General features: G+C 42.2%; 2 protein-coding genes across 2 annotated transcripts; both read right to left on the bottom strand.

Annotated features, from left to right (window-relative positions):
* Positions 1 to 400: 400 nt before the first annotated feature.
* LOC311059620 (kelch domain-containing protein 3-like) lies at positions 401 to 2,614 on the bottom strand (the record flags this gene model as incomplete). The annotated part of the gene is made up of 3 exons (XM_084077625.1): positions 401 to 643; positions 821 to 992; positions 2,259 to 2,614. The coding sequence occupies 3 exons, from the start codon at positions 2,612 to 2,614 to the stop codon at positions 401 to 403; spliced, it is 771 nt and encodes a 256-aa protein (XP_083933751.1).
* A 9,114-nt stretch (positions 2,615 to 11,728) lies between these two features.
* Positions 11,729 to 12,748, bottom strand: LOC311059621 (kelch domain-containing protein 3-like; the record flags this gene model as incomplete). The annotated part of the gene is made up of 2 exons (XM_084077626.1): positions 11,729 to 11,988; positions 12,253 to 12,748. The coding sequence occupies 2 exons, from the start codon at positions 12,746 to 12,748 to the stop codon at positions 11,729 to 11,731; spliced, it is 756 nt and encodes a 251-aa protein (XP_083933752.1).
* Between the last annotated feature and the right edge of the window lie 518 nt (positions 12,749 to 13,266).

Below are 13,266 nucleotides of genomic sequence, written 5' to 3' on the forward strand. Positions count from 1 at the left end.
AGTCATTTTAAGAAAACGGGTCTTTCGTTCATTTAGACATCTTATTGAATACCAAAAAACCTATTTTGATGTTTTTATTTTTAACATTAAAATGGACTGTGATTATTAGCCTTCTTCCCCGAAAAAGAAAAAAAAAAGCTAGAAAAAAAACTTGTACAACCTTTAAATATACCTGCATTAGTATTTAGTGTTAAATAACTACAGTGATATATTGAAACATCAAACTCTATATGGGTCTCATTATTAATCACAAACCACAATCAAAAGGTGATCATTTGGTTCTGGTACCAAACAAGATCATTCTTATCAATGGTTCCACTGACAAATACAGACGAGCATCATGGACATCCTGTCCCACTAATTTAATTGAAATTACCTCCAAAATGTTTTTTTTTTTGTTTCAGTTGTTGTTGGTCTTCTTCATGGTTGCCAGTTCCCAGCTGATGTTATGTGGGAGTCCAGATTGCTTCAGACCATACTGAATGACCACAAGCTTGCATAGCGTCTTAAGACTAGGACTCAAGTCTAAGATGTACATGTACAGGTCAGTGTTCCATCTTCCAATGAGGATGATACGATCTCCCACCATGCAACAGCCCATCCAATAAATCTGAGACGGGCGTTTCCCCTTGGGCTCAACCTCCTTCCAGGAGAAGGTCTCTGGGTTGAATTTCCACAGATCATTGAAGGTCTGGTTACGGGTTTTACCACCAAATATGTACAGCTCTCCATTGTAGGTAAAGGCTGAATGACTCCATCGTAATTTTGGGTGAAGCTGTGAAGATGTGTTCAGCCAGCAGTTAGTCTCTGTGTCAAACACTCTGATGTTGTTGTGTTTCTTGTCATTTCCACCTCCAAATACAAACATCTTTGTCCCGATGATGGTGGCAGAGTGACCCGATGAACCGTGCGCTGTAGTGCCTCTGGTGTCAATCAAAGACCAGACCATTGTGTTGGTGTCCAACTTGTAGATGTCATCAGTGAATCCATTCCTTTTGTGTCCTCCATACACATAAATGATCTTCCTCAAAACTAGGGTTGGGTACCGAAATACGGTTCCGGTACGGAACCGATAAAGAAATTGTCGGTACCGGGTACCCAAACAAAATATGTAATTTCGGTTCTGCATATCGGTTCCTAGATGCGCTAAAAGCCGTTCAAACAAAGGCGTTAGAAGTCCTACACAAACAGCACAATCTGAGCAAAAATCACAAATCCGGTAAAACACCTATGTATGGAGAAGTATAGATCAGTAGCGTCTCTCCGTATGGAAGAGTAGACACTGCTGCTTCTCTACGGGCGCACTCAGCCCAGCCTCATTCCTCCCCGCATCGCCCCCCCTCCCCTCACTCACTCACCACCATCTGAACTGAAGTAGTAAGGAAAGGAATAACCTGCCCTGCAAACTTTGTAACCAAGATTTGCTGTTGTCAACTTGAAAACTAGAATCCACATGTCAGAGGGTGTAACGTTAGTTGGAAAACCAGCGCTAGTTAAGAACTCGCGCAGGGCTAAATAATTAACACCAGCTGTGAACGCTTCTGTTTGATTGTGTGTGTGTGTGTGTGTGTGTGTGTGTGTGTGTGTGTGTGTGTGTGTGTGTGTGTGTGTGTGTGTGTGTGTGTGTGTGTCTTTCAAAAATGAAACTGAAAGTGACTTCTTCAAAAGGAAGGAATGGCAGACCTAATATTATTAATGCATTTTGGCTGTGTGTGCAATAATGCAAATGCAGACATTATAATGCCTTTTGCTAGGCTATTCAATATTTGTTTTAATTTCTTGAATATGGCAGGGTAATGTTTTGTGGCATATTGTATTTTATTACTATACAATAGTAAATCAATAATTCTACACAATAAATAAATGTTTTAAATAACTGATCTCAATATGGACCCATTATAGTTATGATAAGTTTTGCCATAATCATGTAGCTCTACAACAGAGGCACAGCCATGGCAGCAATGGTACAAAAAACTTTAAAAAAAAATGTATATATATTTTTTTTAAATTCATAATTTCCGGCTATTCGGTTTTCGGCCAAGTGTTTCCTGTATTCGGTATTCGTTTCGGCCAAGAATTTTCCATTCGGTGCATCTCTATTAAATAAACATTTGACCTCTTATTTTTTTAACATTTTGGAACCGAAATATGGAACCGATAGGAACCGGATCCGATAAGCAGAACCGGAACCGGAACCGGACTCGTAAAAATCCTAACGATACCCATCCCTACTCAAAACACAGGCTGAGTGGTCGTACCTCCCCTCTGGAACTGTCCCGGAAATATTGGTCTTCAACCATCTGTGGGTGTCCACATCAAATGAATAAAGCTTGTTGCAGTAAGGATACCCTCCCCAGATGTAGATATGTTCTACCAGCACAGATGTGTGGCCGTAGCGGTTGGAGGGAACCTCAGGGGGACGATCTCCTCTCCCGGTTGTCACTGGAGGCAACTTCGTCCAGAGTAAAGTCACTGTGTTGAAGACGTTCACATCAATCGGTGCCATGGCAGTGTCACTACTTCTTCTCCCAAAGGTGTAAACCTTGTGCTCCACTGCAACAGCAGTATAATCTTCTAGTCCTGCTGCGTTCAGATGTAACGTCCAACGGAACATTTCTCACAAAGTAGATCAAGTTTGATTCGTGGAAGTCTTGCTCTGTAAAAGAATGTGTGCACGATATAACGTATTGGTTCAGTGACACAAACACGCCAAAGTTACAAGTCCACGAAGCCAAAGGTTGGGTTGGCCAATCGAGGAAGAAGATTACTGTTGATCTCCCAATAGATGCAATGTAATCCCTGCGCTGAACAGCAGACAGTCTGTTCAGCAGTGTTGACAGCTAACTTTTAGAGGAACGCGTTAAAGGCAGCTATAACTTTTGATATAAGTTGCTAACTGACATTTTGTTTATTCAACGTTTCATTTTAAGGGACATGGTTATGATGACGACATTGTGATGTCGTTGTGTGGTGATAATGTCATTACATAGAATACCCACTGACGTTACTCCAACTGACTGTCGTCCGGAAGATGTCAACAGAATGCCGACATGTCGTTAAAAAAGTCGTTAAACAATCCCTGAGGCCCCCTATTTTGGGTATAACATTAAATTATATATATAAATATATATATATATATATATATATATATATTATTGGGCGGTGTAACCGCCCCTATATGTGAGGTTGGGATATTGACATTTGCTGCACTGTGATTGGCCACCCATTGTACCCCCCTAACCCTGCACTGTGATTGGCCACCCATTGTACACCCCTAACCCCTGCACATTCAATGCTAATAATCTATACTTTTCTTTAAGTGAGCTTCCATACTGTGATAACCACTAGCTGCACTGTGATTGGCTGACTCTATTGGTTGACTCTATTCAGCACTGTGATTGGCTAGCGAGACACATGACACATGTGCATAGTCCTATAAATAGGACTATGCACTTAAAAAAAACACATTTATGTTTTTTTTTGAGTGAGTCATGGGTGACCACACCGCCCACTTCACACTGGGTGTGATTCTTTTCCAAATATTTTTAATATCCCACGATTTTGAAACCCTTTTTCACCCAGTGCCAATCGTCTAAGTGATCCTGGGCGCTACACTCCCCCTGCCAGGCTAGGGAGCCCAGAAACGAGCTCATGCCTCCTTCAATGCATGAGAGCCAACGAGCCTTCTTATCACCTGACAGGGGGAGGTTCCCCGGTAGGACGTAGCGCGTGGAAGGAACAAGTTATTCCAACCAGTTCCTTTCCCCTCCATCAGGTGCCTACGGCTGACCAGGGGGATACAGTATAGAGACCAGGATTACTGCATGTTTTTGTGAGGGTACCTACCCTAGGAGACATGGGTAGGTTGTTGGATTGGCCATTTCAGCTATTTTAGAAACAAATAAAAAGCTTAAAATAGGGCTTTAGTAGCGGGGGCTGTACCGCCCATTTTTTTCCGCCCATTCTTTTCTAAAAATGGGAGATCTACAAGCTTACAACGTGCCGTGATGCGACGCAATATGAGCTTGTAGATTGGCTATTTTCAATTAGCTTATATGTATAGGGTTAAGGTGGTTGAACTGATTTTGGTGTTAAATTAACACATTTTAATGGGACCCTGGGGGTCCTTGAGAGGGTCCTTACAACAACTTCAATAAAGGTAGGGTAAGTGATATATTTTGGTTAAAACAAAAAAGGTTTAAAAAAGGTTAAAAGGTTAAAGCTCTATATTCTGATAGTAATCATTGCTATAGAGTGTTTGTTCAGTAACATGAGTCTCCCATGTCTCTCCAGCTCTTTAATAAACAGACAATACTTTTTCAGATAGGTGACAAAATGTCAGCCAATCAGCAGAGAGTACCCATTTGTCAGCTTCATTGTCTCCGCCAGGCCGAAAGGCATGGCGAGAGAGTATGTTTTACCCCCTGTCCGTCCGTGTGTCATTCTGTCTTGTCTGTGTACAGCTAATCTCCGGCACCGTTGGCTTGCTCGCAGCGAAACTGTGCACACACACTCCCTGGATGCCACAGCAGAACCTCTGCCCCAAATGTTTCTCATGGGCCTTTTATAGCGCCACCAGGAGGCCGATTTGTGCAAAACACATTTTTGGACAGTACTCCTACAGATTTTGGCCAAAAATCCCACAAATCGGTACACAGTATCTCTATAGTCATTAAAAGAAACGTCTCATTTCAGATTTTTCATATTCTATCCTGATTGGTAAAAATTGGCTTCCAAAGTTTGCAGGAGTACTCCGTTTCAAACACAATGCCTCAAATCATGAACACAGCATGCAATTTATGTGAAATTTTTCACACACATTCCCATTAGGCCGAGGAAGAAATGCCATTTGAAAATGTTCAAATCAGCCTCATGGTGGCGCTATAACAGGCCAATTTGTGTTTTTACCTATAACTGTCCCTATCTGTGTAAAACTTTGCATGCACACTCTCTAGACGTCAAGGAAAAACCTTTGCCCTGCATTTTTCACATTTGCTTTTTATAGCGCCACCAGGAGGCCGACTTATGTAAAACACATTTTTGATATTAAGCCTTCACATTTGATCCAAATTTCACGCAAATCGGTACACATGATCTCTATAGTCAGGTGATCAAGACGGATCTGTTTGATTTTTCATATTCCATCCTGATTAGCTAAGATTGACATCTAAAGTTTGCAGGAGTGGCCCGTTTTGAACAAAATACCGCAAATCATGAACGCAGCCTCCGATTGCGGTGAAACTTTGAACGCACATTTGCACTACGTTGAGGAACAAATGCCACCCTTTTTACATTGGCCTGTTATAGCGCCACCAGCAGGTCAAATTTAGCAAAACACATTTTTAGAACAAAATGCCTCAAATCATGAATGCAGTGTCCGATTGCCATGCACGGCCTAGGAAGAAATGCCACGCTTTTCCCATTGGCCTATTATAGCGCCACCAGGAGGCCAAAATAACCTACCTGACCTGGCGGAGACTTGTTTTTATAGTGTTCCAGTTCAAAAATGTTCTGCTCATTTCTTTGTGTCATCACTTCCAGTTTCACTTGTTGTCTCCGCCAGGCCGAAAGGCATGGCGAGAGAGTATGTTTTACCTCCTGTCCGTCCGTCCGTGTGTCCGTCCGTCCGTCCGTCATTCGATCTGTCTGTGTACAGCTAATCTCCGGCACCGTTGGCTTGCTCGTAGCCAAACTGCGCACACACAGTCCCTGGATACCAGAGCAAAACCTCTGCCCCAAATTTTTCACAGGGGCCTGTTATAGCGCCACCAGGAGGCCGATTTGTGCAAAACACATTTTTTGACAGTACTCCTACAGATTTTGTCCAAAAATCCCACAAATCGGTACACAATATCTCTATAGTCATTAAACGAAACGGGTCTTTCAGATTTCTCATATTCCATCCTGATTGGCTAAAAATGTCTTCCAAAGTTTGCAGGAGTGCACCGTTTTGAACAAAATGCCTCAAATCATGAACACAGCATGCAATTTCCATGAAATTTTGCACACACATTCCCATTAGGCCGAGGAAGAACTACCATTTGAACATTTTCAAATCAGCCTCATGGTGGCGCTATAACAGGCCGATTCGTGTTTTTACCTATAATTGCATCGATCTGTGTAAACCTTTGTATGCACACTCCCTATAGGTCAAGGAAAAACCTTTGCCCTGCATTTTTCACCTTTTTCGCCTTTTATAGTGCCACCAGGAGGCCGACTTGTGTAAAACATTTTTCTTTATACTACTCCTTCCAATTTCATCCAAATTTCACGCAAATCGGTACACGTGATCTCTATAGTCATGTGATCACGACGGATGTGTTTGATTTTTCATATTCCATACTGATTGGCTAAGATTGACATCTGAAGTTTGCATTATTGGCTTGTTTTGAACAAAATTCTGCAAATCATGAACGCACCGTCCAATTGCGCTCAAACTTTGCACGCACATTCACACTATGTTGAGGAACAAATGCCACCCTTTTAACATTGGCCTGTTATAGCGCCACCAACAGGTCTAATTTAGCGAAACACATGTTTTTAACAAAATGCCTCAAATCATGAATACAGTCAGTGTCCGATTGTCGTGCAAGGCCTAAAAATAAATGGCACCCTTTTCACGTTGGCCTATTATAGCGCCACCAGGAGGCCACAATAGCCTACCTGACCTGGCGGAGACCTGTGCTCCGAGGAGCACTTTTTCTAGTTTAATCTGTATCCTGTCTGAGTTCTCTATCCTGATTGGATAAAATTGGCATCCTGACCTGAAAATGCATTTTATGTTTAACTAGAAAAAGTGCTCCGAGGAGCACAAGTCTCCGCCAGGTCAGGTAGGTTATTATGGCCTCCTGGTGGCGCTATAATAGGCCAATGTGAAAAGGATGCCATTTATTCCTAGGCCTTGCACGGCAATCGGACACTGCATGCATGATTTGAGGCGTTTTGTTCTAAAAATGTGTTTTGCTAAATTTAACCTGCTGGTGGCGCTATAACAGGCCAATGTTAAAAGGGTGGCATTTGTTCCTCAACATAGTGTGAATGTGCGTTCAAAGTTTCACCGTAATCGGACGCTGCATTCATGACTTGCGGCATTTTGTTCAAAACGGGCCCCTCCTGCAAACATTACATGTCAATGTTAGCCAATCAGGATGGCATATGAATAATCAAACAGATCTGTCTTGATCACATGACTATAGAGATCACGTGTACCGATTTGCGTGAAATTTGGATCAAATATGAAGACTTAATATCAAAAAATGTGTTTTACACAAGTCTGCGTCCTGGTGGTGCTATAAAAGGCAAATGTGAAAAATGCAGGGCAAAGGTTTGTCCTTGGCCTCTAGAGAGTGTGCATACAAAGTTTTACACTGATCGGTGCAGTTATAGGTAAAAACACGAATCGGCCTGTTACAGCGCCACCATGAGGCTGATTTGAACATTTTCAAATGGCATTTCTTCCTCGGCCTAATGGGAATGTGTGTGCAAAATTCCACGGAAATTGCATGCTGTGTTCATGATTTGAGGCATTTTGTTCGAAACAGAGTACTCCTGCAAACTTTGAAAGACAATTTTTGCCGATCAGGATGGAATATGAAAAATCTGAAATGAGACGTTTCTTTTAATGACTATATAGATACTGTGTACCGATTCGGGGGATTTTTGGCCAAAATCTGTAGGACTACTGTTCAAAAATGTGTTTTGCACAAATCGGCCTCCTGGTGGCGCTATAAAAGGCCCATGTGAAAACTTTGGAGCAGAGGTTCGGCTTTGGCATCTAGGGACTGTGTGTGCACAGTTTCGCTGCGATCAAGCCAACGGTGCCAGAGATTAGCTGTACATAGACAAGACAGAATGACACACACACACACACACACACACACACACACACACACACACACACACACACACACACACACGGACGGACAGGGGGTAAAACATACTCTCCCGCCATGCCTTTCGGCCTGGCGGAGACAATAAAGAGCTGGAGAGACGTAGCCTGGGACCAGACGAATCTACCAGTGCAACAAAAAAAATTGCCCTCAGCGATTTGGGTCTGGCACCGCTCCATTTCCTACTCCCAAAGTCTGGGGTGACCAATCAGGGTCCAGTATTCAAATATGGGAGACTGTAATTGGTAGTTGGTTGTAGGTCTAACCACTTGCGTACAGGGCCGCATTAATCGTGGAACCTAGTGGAACTTGTGTTCCACGGCCCGCAGCCTGCAGGGCCCTGTGAGAATTGTGTATTTAATTTTTGTGTATTTAAAGAAAAAAAATTGATTTATATTGGTCAAATAGAACCGAATTAGACCGAATTAGACCCAAATTAGACCGAATTAGACCCGAATTAGACCCGACGCGCGCGTGCATGTGCGTGAAATTACGCCACTGGGGGGGCCTTTGATTTTGTGGTGTTCCACGGCCCTGAGGGGTCTTAATGCGGCCCTGCTTGCGTACAGAGCCATTGTTTTGATCCCGCCTCATATCCACGCAGTGATATAGTCTGGCTATGCGAGGCTAGGAGAGATGTGGAGACTCCTGTTACTGAACAAACACTCTTTAGTACTATCAGAATATATAGAGCTATTTAACACTTATTCTAACCAAAGAAAATCACTTGCCCTACCTTTAAGGTGTAAGCTACAGTAGGTTATAAGTAATAACATTTCATTAAGGATATATAAGTCTTAACCTTTCCTAACCATGGATTTGCGTCAGCATCTTTCTGAAGCAGCTGTTACCTTGATCCACCAGAATGCACAAATGCATTTTGTAACAGTTGTCTAATCTTTGTGTGTATTCATATTCTTCTGTATGAAGTTATGTTAACGATGAATGTAGTGCAGACAGATCATTTCATTGAGCCTACATGTTTTATTGTAATGTGACCGTCATGAGATGAAACGGTTTGTCCTCAATTAACACAAAGCCATGGGTAATATTGTGGGGAGAATGTGAGGGCAGCAGCATTATTTCTATTGGCTCACATGTCACATAACGAGTGGATGAAATGTCCAAAGGACAATGAATGTCTTTAAGCCATTAAGACCGGGAATGCATACTGTGACGCGTCGCTAGGTCTCTACTAGGTTGGGGGCTTAGCCCCGAGGCAACCTTCCCCCCGTGCGCGCTATTTTTTTTGCGGATTTCGGCGGATTTGGGTACTTTTTCCCCGTTTTTTGTTACTTTATTTCGGTTTTGGGGTTAGGGGTAGGGTTCGGTTAGGGTTATAGATATATATTCTTTAAAAAAAAGATTTATTTTTATTGGTGGCTTTGGATAAAACATTGGTGGCTATAGCCACCAATGTTGCTATAGCCACCGAACCCCCCGCCTAACGACGCCCCTGCTGTGTTATTTTATACTTTGGGCTGTTCAAAAATAGCAGATCTACAAGCTACGAGTTTGGACAACATTTTATTTATGAAAACAGAAATGACATAGTGCTGATTTAATGTTATATCATCATTCAAATCTTGATGTTTTGCCAATTCTTTTGGGGGCCCAGTTGTAATATCCTCACGGCCCTCCAGTGGGCCCCTATCCACAGGTTGGGAATCACTTGTCTAAATGTATTCACCTGTTTCCTAGGCTGTGTGTGTTTTCCACTTCCTGTCGATTTCATTTGATATCATTGGTCATCTGACCAGTTTGTTGGATTTCATTGGATCAAATCGAGGAAGTGGAAAACACACAGCCTAGGAAACAGGTGAATAAATTCCAGGACTCTCTGTCTGTCTGCTTTCTTTCTTTTTGAAGAGAATCGCTCATCCGATCCATTTCACACTAGACGGGTGTATATTGCTGAAAGACCCTTAGGAAGTCCAATTTTCAGTGTGAAGTCGATCGGAGTAGCAGTTCTCTGAATGGAGATATGTTCTGAACCATGACCATGTCCTGAATGGACAAGTTGACCCATTTAGACCGGGAAAGCATCTGTCATTTTAGATTTGAACAACTTTAACCATTATCTCATACTTAGGCTATTCAAAAAACATTGCTGATCTACAAGCTCGTAGCGCGCTATGAGCTTGTAGATATGCAATTTTTTTGTTGTTGAAATATCGTGAAAATTTGTGCAAATCTTTGAATGTGTATGTTTTTTTTTAAAGCAAACATTTTTAACTCAACTTTTTTTGTAAGAAACTGGTTCTTAAACTATTTTTCCATTTCAAAGACCACGCAAAATGATATGTATTTGTCCGCGGACCCCTCATCTCAAAGTATTTTGTGACTGCAGCATATGTACAAGTAGGGCATTAATTTCCAAAAAAAATAAACAGGCAGGAGGTTTCTGCCCGACAGCAACGATATAATGTTTGGCCACGGACCCCCTTCTGAAAATATTTTGTGCTACTGAGGCCCATACAAGATTTTGCCTGTGCCCCCCCTTTCAAGATCCAGGTCTCTTACGCCTTATTTCTACATTGCCGCATTGATACTTTTACTTAAGTAAAACAATTGAGTACTTTTTCCACCGCTGCCACTTACAATGTAGCTGAGTTTCTGCTCAGAAAATGTTTATTATCCTGTCTGTTGCTTTATTCATTTAGACATCTTATTGAATACCAAATAACAGACGTTGTATTTATTTTGTTTTTAACATTAAAATGGACTGTCGCAATGTGATTATTACCTTCTCCCCCCCCCCAAAAAAAAAAAAAAAAAACCTGTATAACCTTAAAATATACCTGCATTAGTATGTACTGTTAAATAACTACACTGATATATTGAAACATTAAACTCTAAATGGGTCTCATTATTAATCATCACAAACAACAATCAAAAGGTGATAATTTGGTGCAGATACCAAACAAGATCATTCTTATCAATGGTTCCACTGACAAATATAGACGAGCATTATGGACTGTTCTCAAGTTATTTGTGGGTCATTAATCTGTGCCAGTCAGTTTCTGTATTATTATGAATTATTACTCTCCGCCAGGAGAGTATTGTTATCACTGCGTTTTCACTTTCTAAACATGACACACCGATTGGTCAAGCCTCACGTGACACGTGAAATACTGTGATCTGATTGGCTAGTGACGCCACCGGGCCTATATATACATGGCATCACTCTGACAGTGTCTCCGCCACTGTCAGAGTGAGGTAAGACGGGAACCATGAAATGGCTGCATGGCATGACATAATTGGCAGATAGGACAGATAGGACATTTATATAGACAGGAGGGATATGACATAGGACACTTATACAGACAGGAGGGATAGGACACTCACACAGACAGAACGGAAGAGGACACTTACCCAGACAGGTTGGATAGGACACTTACATATACAAGAGGGATAGCGACCTATAAATACATGTGTCACTGTGATAAGCCAGATTCCAATACTGAAAATCCGGCCACTAGCTCACTCCCAGACCTTCGAACCGGAAGTAGTCAAGTAGTCGCGGTCCAATTGTTCCTATCTGTCTTATTGGACAGATAGGACAGATAGGACACTTATATAGACAGGAGGGATATGACACTTACATAGACAGGACGGATAGGACAGGAGGGATAGGACACTTACACAGAATGAACGGAAGAGGACACTTACCCAGACAGGATGGATAGGACACTTACATATACAAGAGGGATAGCGACCTTCGCGACCTTCGAACCAACACAAGTCTTCTGGCGGAGAGTTGTGCTCCGAGGAGCACTTTTTCTAGTTATTATTATTATTATTAGTAGTAGTAGTAGTATATTTGTATTATTTATTTATTATTTTTTGTTGTTGTTGTTGGTCTTCATGGTTGCCAGTTCCCATCTGATGTTGTGTGGGAGTCCAGACTGCTTCAGATCGTACTGAATGACTGCAAGCTTGCATAGCGTCTTAAGACTAGGACTCAAGTCTAAGATGTACAGGTCAGTGTTCCATCTTCCAATGAGGATGATACGATCTCCCACCATGCAACAGCCCATCCAATAAATCTGAGACGGGCGTTTCCCCTTTGGCTCAACCTCCTTCCAGGAGAAGGTCTCTGGGTTAATTTTCCACAGATCATTGAAGGTCTCGTTACGGGTTTTACCAACAAATATGTACAGCTCTTCATTGTAGGTAAAGGCTGAATGACTCCATCGTAATTTTGGGTGAAGCTGTGAAGAAGATGTGTTCAGCCAGCAGTTAGTCTCTGTGTCAAACACTCTGATGTTGTTGTTTTTCTTGTCATTTCCACCCCCAAATACAAACATCTTTGTCCCGATGATGGTGGCAGAGTGACCCGATGAAACGTGTGCTGTAGTGCCTCTGGTGTCAATCAAAGACCAGACCATTGTGTTGGTGTCCAACTTGTAGATGTCATCAGTGAATCCATTCCTTTTGTGTCCTCCATACACATACATGATCTTCCTCAAAACACAGGCTGAGTGGTCGTACCTCCCCTCTGGAACTGTCCCGGAAATATTGGTGTTCAACCATCTGTGGGTGTCCACATCAAATGAATAAAGCATGTTGCAGTAAGGATACCCTCCCCAGATGTAGATGATATGTTCTACCAGCACAGATGTGTAGCCGTAGCGGTTGGAGGGAACCTCAGGGGGACGATCTCCTCTCCCGGTTGTCACTGGAGGCAACTTCGTCCAGAGTAAAGTCACTGTGTTGAAGACGTTCACATCAATCGGCGCCATGGCAGTGTCACTACTTCTTCTCCCAAAGGTGTAAACCTTGTGCTCCACTGCAACAGCAGTATAATCACATCCTTCTAGTCCTTCTGCGTTCAGATGTACCGTCCAACGGAACATTTCTCACAAAGTAGATCAAGTTTGATTCGTGGAAGTCTTGCTCTGTAAAATAATGTGTGCACGATATAACGTATTGGTTCAGTGACACAAACACGCCAAAGTTACAAGTCCACGAAGCCAAAGGGTTGGGTTGGCCAATGGAGGAAGCAGATTACTGTTGATCTCCCAATAGAAGCAATGTAATCCCTGCGCTGAACAGCAGACAGTCTGTTCAGCAGTGTTGACAGCTAACTTTCAGAGGAACGCGTTAAAGGCAGCTATAACTTTTGATATAAGTTGCTAACTGACATTTTGTTTATTCAACGTTTCATTTTAAGGGACATGGTTATGATGACGACATTGTGATGTCGTTGTGTGGTGATAATGTCATTACATAGAATACCCACTGACGTTACTCCAACTGACTGTCGTCCGGAAGATGTCAACAGAACGCCGACATGTCGTTAAAAAAGTCGTTAAACAATCCCTGAGGCCCCCTATTTTGGCCATAACATTAAATTATATATATATATATATAT

Source organism: Gymnoscopelus microlampas (assembly GCF_963454915.1).
Source record: "Gymnoscopelus microlampas genome assembly, chromosome: 14".
Taxonomy (NCBI): domain Eukaryota; kingdom Metazoa; phylum Chordata; class Actinopteri; order Myctophiformes; family Myctophidae; genus Gymnoscopelus; species Gymnoscopelus microlampas.